This window comes from Cynoglossus semilaevis, chromosome 2, assembly GCF_000523025.1.
Source record: "Cynoglossus semilaevis isolate Cse_v1.0 chromosome 2, Cse_v1.0, whole genome shotgun sequence".
Classification (NCBI taxonomy): domain Eukaryota; kingdom Metazoa; phylum Chordata; class Actinopteri; order Pleuronectiformes; family Cynoglossidae; genus Cynoglossus; species Cynoglossus semilaevis.
Window position 1 is genome coordinate 15541023 of NC_024308.1, and position 19260 is coordinate 15560282.

The 19260-nt window shown below is 40.8% G+C and overlaps 2 protein-coding genes across 5 annotated transcripts in view; one reads left to right on the forward strand and one right to left on the reverse strand.

Annotated features, from left to right (window-relative positions):
* Positions 1-10: 10 nt before the first annotated feature.
* Positions 11-7043, forward strand: mpnd (MPN domain containing). The gene is given in 14 exon segments (XM_008338615.3): positions 11-264; positions 736-938; positions 1808-2029; positions 2578-2659; positions 2793-2871; positions 2974-3070; positions 3168-3240; positions 3348-3356; positions 3359-3423; positions 3860-4028; positions 4114-4184; positions 4368-4457; positions 5075-5167; positions 5269-7043. Coding segments are annotated over 14 exon segments (1347 nt in total). The 5' UTR covers positions 11-260; the 3' UTR covers positions 5359-7043.
* sh3gl1b (SH3-domain GRB2-like 1b) overlaps positions 5316-19260 on the reverse strand; it is a 15582-nt gene continuing 1637 nt past the window's right edge. The window contains exons 2-10 of one of the 4 annotated variants that reach the window (XM_025065320.1): positions 14778-14846; positions 13991-14063; positions 13753-13896; positions 13382-13515; positions 12636-12794; positions 12441-12544; positions 12169-12305; positions 10844-10894; positions 7679-9416 (exon numbers count right to left, since the gene is read on the reverse strand). In XM_025065320.1, the coding sequence (XP_024921088.1) occupies positions 9223-9416; positions 10844-10894; positions 12169-12305; positions 12441-12544; positions 12636-12794; positions 13382-13515; positions 13753-13896; positions 13991-14063; positions 14778-14846 (1065 nt within the window). In that variant the 3' untranslated portion in view covers positions 7679-9222. Of the gene's footprint in view, positions 5431-7678; positions 9417-10843; positions 10895-12168; positions 12306-12440; positions 12545-12635; positions 12795-13381; positions 13516-13752; positions 13897-13990; positions 14064-14777; positions 14847-19260 lie in introns of those variants that run through there. The other 3 variants (XM_025065322.1, XM_025065326.1, XM_008338616.3) reach the window with 3 other exon arrangements.

Here is a 19260-nt window from a genome sequence, read left to right on the forward strand (position 1 = left end):
CTCACACAAAGGGGGGAGAGACAGTGACAAGGACGACGCGAGCGAGAAAGAAAGGGGAGGGGAGCTGACAGAACAGCAACACAACAAGGAAACTCCACTGCGGAGCCGCAGACGCCTTCATTTTATGTTTTTGAATAATAGCCGCAGCCACTGTGGCTCAGTGTCCCCGCACCGCTGTAGCCACAGCCGCCGGTGGCCTGAAAAACAAGCCGCTTTCTCCAGCGAGTTGGAGCTAAACGCACCGCGACGCGTTCACGGACATGGGTGAGAATAATGAAAAGAGAGAAGGGGTCTTAATTGTAGAATTAGGGGTAAAAATTAGGAGCCGAAGAGGTTGAAGGCCTCTCGTCGTTGCGTAGGGTGTCACATGCTCCTGGTGGAGTCGGGAAACAAAAGGTCGCGGAGATTCGGTGTAATTTTTAAAAAATATGGAGTATTGTTCTACTCGTTTTTAGCCACAGGACGTTTCTTTCTCACCCACAATGGTATTGCTATCACTTTAGCATCTTAGGAACTATTAGTGGCTGCTGCTGTTATGGTCAGTCGAAGACTTCCCTTTTAACGCGTCTCATGGTAAAATGCTAATCACACATGTTGTAATCCTATAAACCCGTCACTGTCACGGCTGCTGTCGCACATTTACGACAATGTCTCCTTTACACGACTTGGTCTTTCTTTCCACAACACTGCAGCAGATGTGATGCACGGTCCCTGATGTGCTTTCTGTGTCTTCAGACTCAGAGCCACCCAGCTCTCCACAGGCGGTGGAGGATGGAGGTGAGGAGGATGAGGAGGAGCTGAGCGGAGGAGAGGAGACTGATCTGAGGTCCAGTTCTGGTCGGGGCTCCCTGCTAACTCGCAGGGGCATAACCCTCAGAGTGCTGCTGAAGGATGGGCTGGTGGAGCCTGGGGACGGAGTCCTGGCCATTCACTACCTGGTATTAACACTAAAACACAAACATAGTAATTGGAGCCAAACAAAAGACTAGAACTCATGCAATAGAGACCCCCCTGGAACCCTGGATTAGACAGCATTAGGACACAGAGCGTGGTATCAAACATATATTGTTCAACTTCCTGAGTCATGTGATCACTGTTTTTGTGACTACACACTGTTGCCATGTGTTTGGGAGTCTGTAGTACACACGGCATAAACGTCTTCTGTCAGATAGAGTATCAGGTGATGGTAAATCAGAGAAGATGTTTTTTAAAGTGACCAGATTTTCTGTATCGATTTTTCCCTTTACAATGATTTTAATTTAATTTAATCCTGCTTTTATTTCTTCTTTGATTACCAATGTTACCAATAACCTGATGTTAAGAATGTAACACAATTGTGTGTTTACTATGCTGACTATTGTTGTTGCTCAATATATTGCCGCGCCATAATATCGCAGTATATCGCAATACACTTATCCCTCTCCTATCGCGGTTGTTGCGTTTCAAGACCCACCGCGAAAAGAGGAAAATCCACGAAGTAGGGACGAGATTGTTTTTATATTATTTACGTGTATATTAACGAACCCTTTACGAACTTCCCCCCCACTGTTATCAACCCTCCCAAGTGTATTACCCTTTCTCACACTATTATATGCACAGTAGAGTTGGATAATGGAACTATAAGACATATATATTATGTAAATAAATTAAATACACGACCATGAAAAACAATGTAAAATACATTCTAAGGCATCTACTAACCATAGTCAAGTATATATCCTGTTCATCAGTAATACCTGGTGTAATTTGTCATTTGAAACCATGTGAAGTCTTTCCTCACTCGACCCAACACTCTGTCTTTTCACAGGGGAAGAACTTTGTTGGAGACCTGTTGAATGACGGAAAGATCCGATGGGTGGAGACGGGTCAGATCTTCAACTCACCCAGTGCCTGGGCGACACACTGCAAACGTCTGGTCAACCCGGCCAAGAAGTCCGGCTGTGGCTGGGCGTCGGTGCGATACCGGGGACAGAAACTGGCCCAGTATAAAACCACCTGGCTGCACAAGTACCAGCCCAGCGCTGACATGGTGAGAGAGGAAGATGGAAGTATTTATCTTTCAAGTCTGTAGGAGACAGTAGGTCGAGCATTACCGTTACTGTTCTGTTGTAGGGGAAAAAACATCTGAGTGTGGATCATGGAAATGTGGATGAAGCCGGAAAAAAAAAACACCTTTCAGAAATAGAAAATGAGAGTGGAAAAGACAGAGAGGACATTTGTCAGAAATGGTTTTTTTTTTCCATTAAGCCGTGACTCCACATTGTTTGTTCTCTGTTCAGTTGTTATTACAAGATAAATATTTGATAATGACAAGACGGTACTCGAGATATGGTGTTCTATTTGTTATTTTATTATAATATTTAATTTTAAAAAAAATTAAATCTACCACTTTTTTTTTATAATTTTCCAATAATTCTTATATTATAAAATATAATAAAACGTATATTAGACACTTTGTTGTCAAATGTAATATTAATTATGAGTACTGTATTCCATTTATTGCTCTCCTAAATGTCTAGGTTTTAGTTTTAGTCACTTGTGCTGTGCCATATTTCATGTCCTTCCTTGTGATGTCAGAGCCTGGTGAGTGAGGAGGACGATGACGAAGACGAAGAAGAAGCAGATGAGAAGAACAAGAATTCGAAACCTGGAGTAAATGGTACGACCCAAGCCTCCTCTCTCCTCTCCTCTTCTGCCCCCTCCTCTCATTTCCTCCCCTCTCTTGTTTTTCTGTGCCTCACAGACGCACTCTTTAAACAATAACAATATAAATTCCATTTTTATTTTCTCAGATTTGGTGGTTTCAAGGCGAACAGACAGAGAGAGAATCCCAGTCAGATATTGCACCTTAGGCACCAGAGATGCTTCCAGGTACTTACTATACTACACTACAAATATTACTATAGTAGCCACGTGTAACCATCATGTTTTCTTCCTTTTCTGGGGGGATTTAACAATGATCTTTATCCACAGGGATCCCCTCACACTGGTGGAGCTGTCTGCCTTCTCGGCAATCAACCGATTTCAGCCGTTCAACGTGGCCGTGTCCAGTAACGTCCTGCTGCTCATGGTAAACAAAACAGACAGTAACTGAGGTTAAACCAGGTACCTGACTAATCCGAGCCCCATCCTCGGACATCAATAAGACTCACTTGTTCCTTCTGTAGGACTTCCATTGTCACCTGACCACCAGTGAGGTGGTGGGATACCTCGGAGGACGCTGGGATACAAACACACAACGTGAGTGCGACGGCTCCGAATAGACGACAGTCAGTATTTAGCGATGGCGCCTTGTGACAAAGGTTATTTTTTTTAAATAGTGGTTGCTGTTTTTTTTTTTTTTCCAGTGCTGACTGTGTGAGAGCTTTTCCCTGTCGCACCAGACTTGGAGACAGAGACGCTGCGTCTGCTGTTGAGGAGGAGGTAAAGGAACTCAGACTTCATTCATTTGTGAAGATTGATCGGATTCAAATGTTCAGTTCATTTTAATTCATTTAAAACTAATTGGGGCAGTGGTGGCTTAGTGGTTAAAGAAGCGGACTTGGGTCCGGAAGGTTTGAGGTTCGAGTCCACCAGCTGTCAAGTTACCACTGAGGTGCTCTGAGCATGGCACTGTCCGCGCTTATAAGCTGCCCACTGTTCACTTTGGTGATGGGTTATGATGTGATATGATTGTGCAGAGGACCAATTAAAAACAAATAATATTGTTTAAGACAAATCTAAACAGAAAGTCATTTTTCTATGGTGCGACGTAACTCACTTTTCACCATAATTTAGTAGTCCCTGAAATCGAGGAAAGACTCCCTGCTCCTTACTTGTTGTTTTTTTTCTATAATTAAATTGGTGTTCCCGCTTCCAGATCTGTCAGAACCTGTTCATGCGGGGTCTGTCTTTGGTCGGTTGGTACCACAGCCACCCACGAGGTCCAGCTCTGCCATCACTGCAGGACATCGACTCCCAGATGGACCACCAGCTCAGGCTGCAGGGCTCCAACAATGGCTTTCAACCCTGTCTAGGCGTCATCTGTGGTCAGTGGCGTCATAAACACACACACACAGAGGACCTGATATGAATAACTCTGTAATCACCTGGGGTTTCTTTTCTCTTCCTCAGGTCCATATTATCACGGTAACCAAGGCGTGGCATCCACAATAACTCCATTCTGGGTCGTACCACCACCTGAGGTAGAGACTCACAAACCACTATTGACATTTGATCCTTTTTATCTCCTAACACTGCCACCGGGGTTTTAGTTTCTACTAGGGATGTGCGATAATATCCAAACTCAGGCCTGCAGGTTGTTTGTGTCTCGTCAGACTTTGTGCACACGTTTATTCCTTTCCGTCATCTCTCTTCTCTTCCTGCAGCAACGGCCAAACGACTACGGCATCCCGGTGGCTGTCGAGGTCACCTACGTCCAGGACAACTTTCTCACCAGTGATGTTCTGAACGAAATGGTACTGGTCACTGAACGGTTACACCTGCTTAAAACATGGACACAAACATGAAAAACTGAACAGTTCTGAAGCAACAGGAACATTAGAAGAGAGGGAGAGAGTATATTTAGAGCAGTGGTTTTCAACCTTAGGGTCGCGACACCACGTGGGGTCGGAAAAAAAAATAATACTGATAAAAATATTTTTTATTTAATTATAATTCATTTCAAAAATGATGATTAAAAAACACCACACACAATCTTAATCAAAATGTTAGCGTCTTGACAGAGTTCCCATTGGTTCGGCTCTCCGTGAGTGAAGTAATTATGATGTTGGTAAAGTGTTTTCTCATCTCTGACATATAATGGGCCTGGACATTAAGTGCTTTATAAGTGAGGAGGAGAACTTTGAAACCTCTCCGAGGATCCAGTGAAGAGACGCTAGGACTGGAGTAAAGTGTTCGTCTTCCCGGTTCCCGATTTCAGATCTATTTTATGAATGAAGCACATTTCAAAACACAGTGAAAACAAATATAAAAAACAGGAAGTGACAGGTCCAGTTAGACATCCAAAGATAAGACTACGGTCACAAAAACTCTATCTCTGGTTATGTTTGACCCTGAGTTGTGTTCCTCACAGATGTTGCTGGTGGACTACTACAGAAGTGCTCCTGACCTGGTTCAGTTCAGCCAGTATTGGTGTCCTGATACCACCATGTTGGACAAGATAAAGGTAAACAACAACAACAACAACAACAACATACAGATTTCAGATCAGATTTTGGTTTCTCTCTGTGACCCTTTCGGTCCTACTCTTCTTCTCCCCGTCTTCAGGGCTCACTGAGCTGCCACGCACCCAAAGATCAGGCCTACTCCCAGATCCTGGAGCACGTCTACAGTCAGCTGAACAACATGCAAAGCTAGAGGGTCTGCAGCGCTCTGCACACGATCACATGGCTGACTCTCCATCTGGATCTGTTCTGTTTAGAACACGCTCTGTGCAGATGAAGACATAAGGGGAAACAATGACCTCATGTACATCATGTCCAGTACAGTGATTCTCAACCACTGTGCTGCGAGAGATCATCAGGTGTACCGTAAATTATCCGATTTCAATATTATTATTTATTTACTGCTAATTATTCTTCTATGAGTGACAGGCAGAACATTTTAATACGCTCTCTCTAGGTGGCAGCAGATAGCTGGTAAACTAAAGAGAATCCGAGATGTTGAAGAAGATTTTCATGCGTCTTTCTTCAATTCCTGGGAGTCTATCAGGGTTGTGTTCAACTAGACAGGACCATGTGCGGTTTGTCATGGGAGTTTTTTTCTAAGTTAAATATGTGCCAGGGCTCAAAGCAGGCTGGGAAACACCGGTCTAGTAAATCATTTCTGTTAGGCCAATAAAAGCACTGGGAGGTTTGCTCAGCAACAGCGCCCCCTGCAGCCGTCACTAGAGTCACTTAATGTCTCACTAAAGTACATTTTTTTTATTCCTCACGGAATACTACACTGGATTTTAATGACTTATTTTCTGTGTTAATTATTTAAATTCCGATAGACTTCTACTATTTGGACCTAATTTTGACGTCGTTGTTACAGATGGTAACCACTTGCTAAAGACAGGGGCACTAACTGACTTGAAGAAAGCAGTGTAGACGTTTGTTTTACTGTAAACTATCATATTATTGCTTTGAAAAACTTCAGTTACACTAAAGGTGCTAGAGCCGTTTTTTTTAGAACTGCAGAACTTTTATTTATTGACGATGAAAGAAATGCAAAGGATAAATATCATGTCTTCAAGAAACCATTGAATTTCATGTCATTTAACTGCTTTAATGGAAAAAAAAGACGGATCAGGTCAACGGCACGGACGTCACTGCCCTAAAACGATACACTTGAAGCTAGGTGTCCGTCTGTGACAGTTTCCTGCGATATCGCAAGCTGTAATTGGAAGTAATATCCACGGGGTCCTCTACTTATGTCGGAGTTCCGCTCCGACGGTGTGACGTAACTCAATTTTTACTCCCACTGTACACAATTATTTCACTCACACTAACAGAGTTGTAACATCATAGTCTGGGACATGAAAACATCAGTCTGACTCACGCCTGGGAGTCATAATGAAGGGCAAAACGTTCCAAAAAAACCCAACACAAACGAAAGAAAGTGAACATGTGTCTTCCAATGTGCTCTAGTTGTGTTTTAACGATGAAAGTAAGTCCATGTTTTCTGTAGTGACATGGACTTACCACATGTGGTGCCGTGACATGAGTCCTGTTGGTGGACTCAGTATCTCTCCTTCCTTTAATATTTTCTATTTATTCTAACCCGTGGATCGTCTTCTATACCTGTGACGGTTTTTGCCTTAAGCCTGCTGACTGTTTGTTATGGACACACACTGGAATTATTCAAACACCATGAGCTTCTCTTTCTTGTTCCTATTAAAAAAAAAAAAAAAATTAAACCACTACAAAAACCTTTTTCTTTTGTTTATTTTAAGAAAGGGGCAGGGAGACGGGCATGTACGTACAAATATTTTGGAAAAAAAAAAAAAAGAAGCAAAACAACATTTACAGTTACATTTACTGTATCTTTTCATAAAAAGGCTTAAATCTAAAGACATACACGTACGGGGTGTAACATAGGTCTACATGCAAAGATGAATTTTAAAGGTTTAAAAAGGTATTGTAAATAAAAAAATAATACTATAGCCAGAATGTTGTAAGACTGATTAAAAAATAAATCAAAAGAAATTAGTGGGACATTTCCTTCTCCACACATATGATTAATCTCACGTCCTCTCAACACACTAGAAGAAACTGCTGTAGTGTCAGAATTGTGCACTCATGCAATTTGTCTTTACACAGGAAAAAAAAAAAGTGCCAACGGCTACAGATGAATCCCACAGTAGCAGAAAAGCCTAGAGTTAGGGTTTGGTTTGTCAGGTTAGATGCAGTACTTGTCCCTCATTTTCCTAAAGGCACTCAAAGGTTCTTTCTTTTCTCTTTCTTTTCAATATTTTGTACATGATTGGCGCAAACAGCGCCTCCTACAGTCCTTGAACTTGATACAAGCGCTGAAACGTAGTCATCAGGGATGTAAACGTGTAGATAAAGACTAGACTGGAGAGAAGGCACGTGACATCCGGTATTGGCTGACCGACACAAGGAATGTAGCAATAATCTATCACAAGTAAAATGCTGAACAAAAATCAGAGGGTCAGTGTGTGTTCAACAAATGCTTTTTTTTTTTTTACATGACGACCGCTGTCGTAGAGATTGCGATGCCAAAATGCTGTGGTAAGTGTGTTAAAGAAATGGAGGAAAAAAACCAAAACCTAATCGGGGGTTACAGTGTTTATATTACAATATATATTTCAAAACATTTTGATTTTGTTAAAATTCCACCCTCAACAATTCAACAACTCTGTTGTTGTTTGCCACAATGTCATGTATTTATACTGCGTTCTGCTGACTACTCAAAACGCTTACACGTTCTTACGGTTTTGTCATTGTCTACTGACAGCCTGGTTGCCACGGAGACCACATATAAACTCTCACATCTGGAGTCCATTCCAAAAGCTACAAAGAAGAAGAAGAAGAAGAAGAAGCTGGTGTCCCTCTACATTCTGACCTAGATTTTAGTGTTTTGGCAGAGGTCACGAGTTCTAGGAGCATTCTGAGGTTGGAATTTTTTTTTTTTTTTCCCCTTTCACCTCCGGGCTTTTTCTTTTTCAAACTGCAGGTGTGACCTTTGGTTAAATATCAAACAAGAGACCAGCCTCATCTGAGCAGATTCAACACCAGCCTGCGTTAGGAGTCGAGGTTAAAGATAAGAACAACAGATGGAATCTGTTTGTTTTTTTTTCACATTCTCGAGCACGTGAAGGACAACGGAAGAAATTTGGGGAATATCTAAACGTTGACTGTTGCTTCTCGTTCATCATTTCTTAGCTCCTCTGTATGAAACTGAAGGCCAAGAAAACGATTCTGCGTTTCTGCGAAACCTGACGGAAAAAGGTGCAACTTCTGCGTGATACTTTGGAACTGTGTGAAAAAGGGTGGATTCAACCCGTCACGTATGAATTAAAACCCTCCATCTATTCTGAGGACCGAGGTGCAAATAAACTTTGTCGTGTTTTTTTCTAACGTTGTAACTCGAGACTAATATGAACCCAATACTGAAATGATAAAGAAGCCACAGATGTCTGACAAATAAAGAAAAAATAAAAACATATATAAATCATTCAAAGTTTTACATAAATCTGAGATTAATATTGGCTCTTTTCTCTTACAAAAATGAACCATGATACCATTTTTTTTTTAAAATTTACACTAAAGCCCTTACAAACACTTCGATTTCCATTTCATTTCAAAAATATTTCTCAATTACACCACCAGGGGGCATCAGAAGACGAATGCCGCACTTGGCAAAAGGGCTCAGTAGAGGTTTTAACTGCTGTGAAGACTATTCTTTTCTCAGAAGAGCTACTCGAGGTTTCAGTGAGTGTGTGTTTGTTTCTGTAGAAATGTTTTTGGACAGTCAGATGACAGGTAACAAAACTCTGTGTCCGCATGAGCCAAAATAAATATTCTGGTTAGGACGTTTGCAATGAAACCACCTTCAACACAACTCTAGAAAAGTGCTGATATTGTGTTAGGATGACACTGGAGCCGAAGTGGAAACTACATTTTTCTGTGAGTCGTCACTTGGTTTCACTTTCTATTCTCTCTCTCTCTCTCTTTTTCTCACTCTTGGACTAACTCTTCTCAGGTCACTCTTCTACTAGTGTGGCAACGGGACCAGAACCTCCACATAGTTGAGGGGGAAGAATCCAGACTGGCCATTGAGCATGCCTTCATACCAGTTCTCATCGATCTGATTGGTCAGCGTGATGATGTCACCCTCGCGAAAGCCCAGCTCTCCTTCGTTCTCCGGCTCAAAGTCGTACAGAGCTTTACAGCTGGGCTGCTCCGGTGCTGGGGGACACAAGGAGGGGGGGAAAGGGACAAACTTGTGCATCAAATTCACTGTCAACCTTGTTAGTGAAGGGTTAGAAGTGAATAAACACAGCGCTTCAAGCGGGGGGGTGGGGTGGGGTGTGGACAGCTTTGTCTCTTCCACTCTGACGTGAATCCTCGGCGTGACTGTTTTTCTCCTCCGTCTTCGGGTCAGAACAGCCTGTGTCTCTGCTGTGACTTCACCCGGAGCTGCAGCGGAGTGAGTCCTGCTGCTAACATAAACTGTCCTCTTTCTGTGGCCAAACAATTTTCTCATTGTATCAAGTTCACCCCACGGACTGATGGGTCGGACAGAGATGGGGAGAGCTTCGGTCGGGCCTTTTCTGTTTTTACCACTACGCTCATTTATGAAACAACAACAACAACAACAACACTGAAGTATATAAATTAAGAGGAACAAAATTAGCTCTGAAACAATGGCTGTATTGTGATTACGTGTTTGTCCCTTTAGAGGAATTCTTTAGGGAAAATAGCTAAGAACAGGGGTTTCGGAACGTTTCCATGTCAAGGCCCCCCAAACAGCATTAGCTTCTGGCTATGGACCCCCTTTACAACTCCCCCCTACGCTAGCTCTCCCAACACAGACACAAACATGAAAAAGAAATTGCCTTGTTTTTTCTTATCACTCTTCCCTCCATTTTTTAAAGGGCCTCTAGTGCCCCCTGATGGCCGCCGTGCGATATAACCACCACCAACAAGTAACTAACTAACTGTAACACTGGTCACACTAGTGTTTACTAAAGGGTGAGAAGGAAACTTAAATCAAAGTTATAAAACAATGACATCCAACACTGAAGTTTGTTAGTTGTTAGTACATGTAAACATTTGAAACATATAACATATAATGTACATACTTTGGTGTTTTTGCGCTACTACTTCTCAATGCTAACCACTAAAAGGCTGTTTAACCAGCTTGTCAGAAGTCATCGCCTACTAAAAGTCTAATCGAGGCCCAAATTCGGCACCTTGCTAATTGCTCTGTCACCGGCATAGAGGCATTTGTCACGGATGCTACTTTGGCAGCACCTTGGTGTGGTATGTGAGTGTTTACCTCTTGCTAGCTAACAACTAAAAACAAGGTGTTAACGCTACCAATGATAATAACCGTAGATTTCCTTTCCAACCCGCATTAGAGTGCCCTCTGCTGTCGCCTGTAGTCATTATCGGAATTTAAATTTTGAATATTCACAATAGAGACAGAAAGGTATCTACGACCAGGGCGTGGACAACAGAAAGAATGCACACAATGCTGTTAACTGTAAATGTACAACGAACAACCAAGTCTGTGTTAAAGTCAAAACCCATCACACTGCACACATTCACTCCTGGCCTTTCCACGGCCACAGCCGGGACTGTGGACACGGCCCACGCAGCTTCTGACTTACACAATCTGGGCTTCCAAAAAGACAATCTGGCCAAGTCAAAAGGTAGCTCTGCTGATGTTACAGGAAAAGAGGAAGAGGCTCAGTTGGCGAGAGGGCATTGAGATAACATGACGCACCACCACACTTCCTCCCACGCACACAGACACACGCATTCACTTTTTCATGGTCACAAACTGAACCCATGAGAGAGACACACACATTCACAATGAAGACGTAGAAGAAAAGAGCTCGCAGCAGACGTCAATAAACGCCTTTGTCACTGAAGTGTTTGATCTGCGGAGCACAGAGGTCTAAACAACCCTGTTCATGGGTTGGGGGGTATATAAATGCCTTTAAATGCAAGATTATGTCCTAAAACATGCTGCCAAGTGACTATTTTGTGTTTAAAACGCCAAAAAGTATTTTATATGAATATTTCAAAAATCACCAAAAACATGCCTTACTATAGCCTTATAGAATATATATGCTAGAATATAGATATACTGTATAGATCAGGGGTGTCAAACATATGGCCCGCGGACCAAAACCGGCCCGCTTGATGAATTTTAAAAATAAAAAAGCACACTTCATGTTCGGAAAAATGTTTTGGAAAATTATATTTCATTATAATTAACCAAAAAATGAATTATAATCACATATAATTAATATGTATCTAATATAATCATACTTCTTTGCATGAAAACAAAAGAGAAAAACATGGACTTATTTTTATTTATAGGTAATTATGTTATGATTGTACTATAGGTCCTATGATTTACGCATTTAGCAGATGCTTTTATCGAAAGCGACTTACACGAGGAGCATTAAGTACATTATGTGGTTCGAATGGGGCGCGCACCCACGACCATCTGCATGTAAGATAGGAGTGTAAGGCGGGCGTGGTAACCGCTACACTTGGAACCGATTCAGGTAAAATTAATAAATTCTCTTAACTTTAAATTCTGCACAATACTGTGATACTAGGTGATGTCATAATGATGTAACATCTGTGACATCATATCGTGTTACCGATCACTTAGTTTATTCATTGGCTGGTGTACCCGTTTGTAGAAGTGTTAGCGAGGTGTGTGAGTGTGGCTGAGACAGAAGTTCTGTTGAGACTGGTCCAAATAATACAGCAGGGGTCACCAACTAGTCACAAAATCCTGTGTTACGTAGGACATGTGGTTTTGTTTTGTAAAAATTTCATTGGAAAAAGATATGTTTTTTTTGGACTGCCCACACCTTCCCCTTTCTATTCTGTTTAACTGGAAATTGAATAATGCTAACGTTCAACAGCAAAGTGTAAGCGGTTTTTTTTTAGTTGCACAACATGTGTTCCTTACCCGAGATGAATGAAGGAGTAGGAGCCATTGAAGCTGAGTAGCCACCGTTTGAATGGTTGTTGTCTTCTCCAAAGTCAAAAATAGGTTTAGGTTTCGGTGTGTATTCCTGTCTGGGTCTAGACTGAGCCTCACTCATCCTGATCAGAGACAAGGAAACATTGAAGTCTGTTAGAATATTCAGGCTAAACACAACTCAATGACCAAACCAGACAAGTACAGTGTCTCACCATCTGTGTGTGTGTGTGTGTTTGTGTCATGCTGTGTTACTGCACCTGTCTCCGAGTTTGTCAGAAAGTTCATCTAACACTTGAACAGCCTGTTTGTGGTACTGCAACTGGGACTCCACCAGAGCAGACAGCTGGCTCACCTGCTCAATCTTTACACACAGGGGAAAAAAAAAGCACATTTGTTACATTCTTTTTTTTAACTACAGTTAACCTACAGTTTACAAACAATGATTCACTCACATCATTCTCCAGCAGGTTGTACATGCTGGTCTCTGCCACTTCCTTTGACTCGTGAAACTTTTCCAGAGCCTGTCGGACCTCCTCATCTGGGATCTTGCCTTGCCGCTTTTTCTTGTAGTCGTAGTCCAGCCGACGACCTTCAAGCTTTTTGAGGTGGTGCTGGAGTATGAGGACAAATATTTATGTCAGCGGTCAGAGTTTTTTTTTCTTTTAAGAATAGTATATATTCTAGAGAGCAAAATAATATTAATTAAAAAAAAAAACCCACGCACACATATATATACATATACACACATATATACACATATATATACACATATATACACATACATATAAATATATATATTTATATACATAAATATATATATATATAAATAGTTGTACCATAACTCAGTTGCCAAACAAGCCAACAATATCATGTGGGCAGCAGGTGATCACTGAGTGACTGGCCTCAGTCCATACTCAGGATATACAGGCCAAAAACTGTTGTCTGATTTTGCAGGTATTTCTTGCCTTGTGCAATTTCTTCTAGCACTTTAACCTCCAGAAGCCAGAGCAATCTCAAAAACGTTGCTTACTCGTGACTTGGAAAACTCAAGGCCCTACTAGGATCCAATCACAGTGACAGTTAGAATATTATTTATTACTATTTCTTCCACCTTTTGACACGGCGGCATTTGATGACACAGCCTAATGTGGTGAAAAGTTACATTCTCAGGCTTGAAGTAGCTCATTAGTGGGGTTACCTGTATTTCTCTGAGGTCTTTGTCATTGAGCCCCTGCAACGGATCAATGAAATTCTGCTTGACGTCGATGTCTAAGGAGTCTTTGACTTCTGCTAATCTCTTCATCGCCTCTCCTACATCTACCAGGGCTCCACCTTAAACACGAATACACAGTAGAGTCATTCTGTGATAATAGAAGAACTGCAGCACAAGCTGAAACAATGTAATACACAGACTACAATAATAAAATATAACACTTTACAGTTCTGCAGGAATCTCAAAGAGAAGCCTTAGAATCTTCATGCAAACACAAAAATGACCCAGAACATACAGACATCAGGAAATATACACACACAAGGAATGTACTATTGAAAACCACACACAGTTCTTACCAAAGTTGGTTTCTTCTCCGAGTTCCCGTCCGTACTTAGACATGCACTCTCCCAGCAGCCCCTCTGCCTGAGGGTAGCCTGGATTCTTCACCTGTCCACGAATCTTAGACATGGTGTTTAACATGGAAAGTTTGGCCCGAGATGCTGTAGGAGGGGGTGGAGGGGTTTAATAACATCATGAATAAACTTGTATTTTATTATATATTTGCAGGTACGTAAAAGACATGCAGGCTCTCACCAGGGTTGGGTTGAAGGTACTCCGACGTTTTGGAGATGACCTCCACTACTGCTTTACTGGTTACATCTACTTTCTACAAAACACAACCAACATCTACATCACACAAGGCACTGACCAATAAGAAATGCCAACAGAAAATGAATGTTATATACAGTCTATACAACACTGTTCAAAGGTTAGGTGGCTGAGGAAATGTACTGTATCTCTCTCCCTGTTGTGGTTGTTTTCTTTTTCATGTCTCTGCACCTGCCGATGGACAGGATTGTTTCCAGGACATGGGCGGGGGTCCGGCAACAAAAACAAAATCCTGGAATAGTGCTTAAAACTACATTTAAAATTGTACTATAAATCCATCGCTTAGTTCAGGGTTGTCAAACTCATTTTCACAGAGGGCCAAAACTGGGACGAAGTAGGCGAACTCTAGTACACATTTGATATGATCTCGCGGGCCAAATATAACTAGTTCGACGCCTACGGCTAAGTTATTCAGAATGAGCTTATCTACATTTACTTTATTGTCTGCAAAATAGGCAAATATAGGAAACGTATACTCACCGCAAAGTCTACTATTCAAAAACACACACACATACATCTACATATATATACACAACTTTTTTACCAGCTGTAAGGCTGTATAGCATATATATATATACATACATGCATATATATGTGTATATATATATATACACATATATATATACACATATATATATACACATATATATATATACAACTGGGAAACAGGATATTATTGATGGAAACAGATGTTGGGGGTTGCAGCACTTACCCGTTCCAAATCTTTGAAGTCCTCATCTAGTTTGGTTCCCTCTGCACCTCCTACTTTCTCACTTACCAACTAAAATCAAGGAAGGAGAAAGAGATTTTGTTTATTTCATTAGAAAAATGGGTCAACGAGATGATAATGCACGAATGACAAAAAAGAGATCAGCTTTGACGTAACGGTCAAAAAGACCTACACAATAGAACAATCTATTAGGGAAAAAGACATTCGTATGTGTCTTTCATTTGCTCCTCAGCATGAAAACAAACAGACTGTGAAAACAACAACACTACCCACAAGGCCTTTGTATGATGATGATGATGATGATGAAGAAGACTGACCCATTTTATGATTATTGTTTCAGCGCAGACAATATGATACATGTGGACAAAAGAATGTGGATTAAAAGCACATGTATTCCACAGTGCCACTCTAAGCATATTTAAGGGCCACAGACAAAGGTCTGAAAAACACTCACTCTTTACTGTTAGTGCATAACAAGGTGGTTAGACAGAGGCTGACAAAACAGAGTTCTACCCAAACACGACCTACAATATGCACTGCCCTGGTCTGATCAGATCCTTACAACCATCTGTTTTGTAGCCTTCCTCAGAACTAATTTGTACGATGAGGTGAGCTTTTTTAAAGCAGATGTTTACTGGGAGTTGTTCCAGATACAGACTAGTAGACAAAAATATCCAACACCAAAGACAAAAACAAAACACAATACAGTACAGGGGTGTATATATGCTATTTTGCAAGTCAACCTTCTGTGACAAACCACACCTAAAAATATTTGTTTAATTATTGTTATAAGACAAAACTTGTATTACTACTTCAAACTGTGATATTTCCTTCAAGGCAACATTCAAGCCCAGGCCATTGCTTGACATTTTACTAATAATGAAACCATCAAATCTTCATGGCACTGTTTATGTACAAGGACAAAAATCCTAACTAAGCTCTTTTTTTTCCCCCAGGAAAAACAAACAAAACTAAGACACGCTATGCCTGACTTTGGTTCCGAAGGAATTTGCAGGACAAAAGACAGAGGCCAAACAAAGTGATTTACACACGTGCCTTTCCGAAATGTTGCCTTAACCTTTAGTGTAAATGACTCACACACACACTCCAACCCAATCAGAACAGGCCGTCCAGACCACGTATCCTCCTCGCAGATGAGGGAGGAAGTTTCTGTTTGCTTCTATTTTTTTATTATTTTACAAGGCAAAATTTACGAAGGCACACATAAACAAATTGCGTATTTGATTTATATTGACAACATACAGTTACAAATATCTGGTCGCTCACAACATCTGCTGGAGTTATCATTTGTTATAAAGCTATAAATATATACACACATACATATTTACATTGACATAATCATGACGATAAGAGCGTGACTTTAGCAACTAACAGAAAGTGAAAGTGAATTATTTTGAAAGTAAGGGATTCTTTATTGTATCCAAAATGTATATATTTTGGACAAACCTGATCTATTAGGGCACATTCACTTCGAGGAGGACCACAAGAATACAATGTGGTTCGTTACAAATATCTAGTCGCTCACAACATCTGCTGGAGTTATCAGACCACAAGAATACAAATATTACAAATATCTAGTCGCTCACATCTGCTGGAGTTATCACCGCAGTAATCCACACAACTGTCTATCGTGCTGCGCTGACATTTGGGAACGCCGTGCGCGTCTTTAGGAAAATAAATCCAGGGCTGTGTTTTAGTGCAGATGGAAAGAAACTTAGGCATTCGGGAGAAAGAGAAGTCTCACCATTTTATTGGTTCAAAACCTCAGTAAATATATCGGGTTTGTGTTTACAAGACAAGTGCATGTCGAGTGTCTGTGATTTGTCTCTGCAGTAAGGTTCAAATCCTACGTGACTCACGCTGCCGGTAGGCATTATGGTTTCTGGATTTAGAAACCAAGACACAAACCAAAGACAAATAAAGATGATATACCGTACATCAGAGAAGAGGACCTTGATTGTCTACTGCCAGTTCAAGTAACGGGCAGGAATCCACCCATAACTATCAGCCTTCAGAGCCTTTGACACAGTACTTTTTTGTTATTTTCTCTTGTCTTCTTCATGAACCTTGACCTCTCAACAATTCTCCACTGTTGTCTTCTATTACGTAACAAATGTCTGTGAAGTAAAAAATGTACTAAATAAAATCAACTTTTATTGCAAAATCTTCACAGGCAAAACTAAAACTACCAGACAAGCGTTCACATTTTTGTTAACGTGTACACGAGCTCAAAGATAAACAAGCATCAAAACAAGGTTCTCATCAGGAAGTGAAGGCCTAGATTTCCACGCGGGGGCCAGTCTATAACAGGTGTCCCTTCCCTTGTAATGACAAGGTATGAGAAAACATGACAGAACAGGCACCAAGCATGAGCTGAGAGCTTTTCAGTTGGAAGATATTGTTAGGAATTCAAAGATCGAGACCCTGTTTATTGACAACAGAGTGGAAAGACACATGAAAAAAAACAAAAAAAACAGCTGCTCCATATTAGATTTTTTTTTAAAAAGCACTTTGTGATAGAGCTAGACCTGAAAACTAGGTCAAAGGCGTGAGTGCCTTAAGGGAATAATTAGGTCACCACAAGTTACGAGTTGAACCGAACTACAAAAGAAAGACAAAACGCCTGGGTCAACAAAATACAAGAAGTTACCATCTGGATTTCTGTAAGCAAATGTTTACAACCATGGTGGATAATTACTGTGGTGATAAATACGTTCAGAATTCACATACACACGTACTGTACTGTAAGTGTATATAGACGTGTGTGTATGTATATATTTTTCGCGAGTATGTCATATTAATGAGAAAAACAATGAAGTTTTGGTTAAGAAACTGTGAACGCTGAGCTGTCATCTTCGAAGCAGAAATGTTGACGTTGGGTAAAAATATTTTTTTCATTAAGACTGTTCCTATAGAGACAATGCACATATTACTTAAGGAAATCACTCTAAACTGGTATGCCATATATAAAGTTATATGTAGCCTGTTTGAAAAACACAGTAACCTGCGAGGCCTGGAGCAGTGGAGGGGTCATTTGGTCAGAGAGTTAAGATTAGGCCTGTTGTCTATGGGGAGGTATTACAGCATGCAGTGGCTATAGTTGGTCTGATCTAGGATCAGCCATATTTATACCTCAAGTTTCTTATCATCAAGCAAACTAGGTGTAGGGTTATATCAAGGCACGGTCAATCTGCATTTTCACCGTTCCACTGACCTCCTTGAGGAGCGGCCAGCCAACGGGAGACAAAGTCAATATTGACAGGGTGACCGCACCTTTGGCGACATCAAGTGACACTTCTGCGGAAGACAGGAGTTTACTGTCGAAAGTAAAAACTGCACCTGTACTGTCTGCTTATCCTGAAGTTGAAGTACAAACTACCTGTAATACAAGACCTTTTAGGACATACATAGTCTCACCATGTGTTTACAGACACAACAGACACTCAAAGTTAACCGTCTGACAGTTTGTATGTCCAATTTGTTTAACAAATTTGAATATTGTGCAGAGTGAGCTTTGTAAATAAAGTTGCCAGTGTGACACTTGGTATGTGGCTTAAACTTACAACTGAGAGTTAGCTTGCTTTCAGAGAAACCCCTGCTATATCACATCAGCCAGTCAGTTAAAAAATACTGAGATATGACACATGCTAATGGTCGAACTGTGATGCAGCAGTATGTCAGGCGTGTGAGAAGAATGGAAGCTGGCTCGGGGAATTGACAACTCTGTTCAGAAATCTGTTATTTTACCCGCTTGAAATCGCATTTTTGATCTACCAATAATTTACCAGATCTAACAATGTTTGGCAACCTTAATGTATGGTCGTTTTGTTACATTAACGTTGAAGATCACGCCATTTGTTTCAAAGCAAAGAGTGATTCATAAAAACATAGACTATGTTCCAGAGAGCGATTTATAGGCAATTCCTCTTTTTTTTAACGTACATGGCTAAAAAAGTAGTTAACAGAATCATACACGAGGAAGGACAGAAAGTTGGAGAGTGAAAAAAAGAGGAAGTGTGAGAAATAACACAGATATGTATTTGTTTTTATAGCCATCTTCCCATGAACATCAGCGATAGCTGAGCTACATCAACATTTATTTATATTATTAGAGTTTTGGCAAGGAAATGAGCTGCAATGCTGTCACCCTCTCCCTTCTCTGTTTCCCTGATCCACAGGTTCAGTTCCTGCAAACACTTTCCTGATTACTTTTGGTATACTCAATCCACTGTCACTACATTAGTTACCTTAAATGACAACTTTTGAAATTGAGTTTATTTTTCCTTTGCAACCAAACCAACAGGGACCTGACTCTGTTCCTGTCAGGAAGCAGGCGTAGAAACCAAATGTCTTTCCTGCTTAGATCAGCAGGACTAGGAAGAAAAATCTGTTTGGATCTTCCCCACCCATGAGCAAGAGGGGCAGGCCTAAAGTAAAAAAAAAA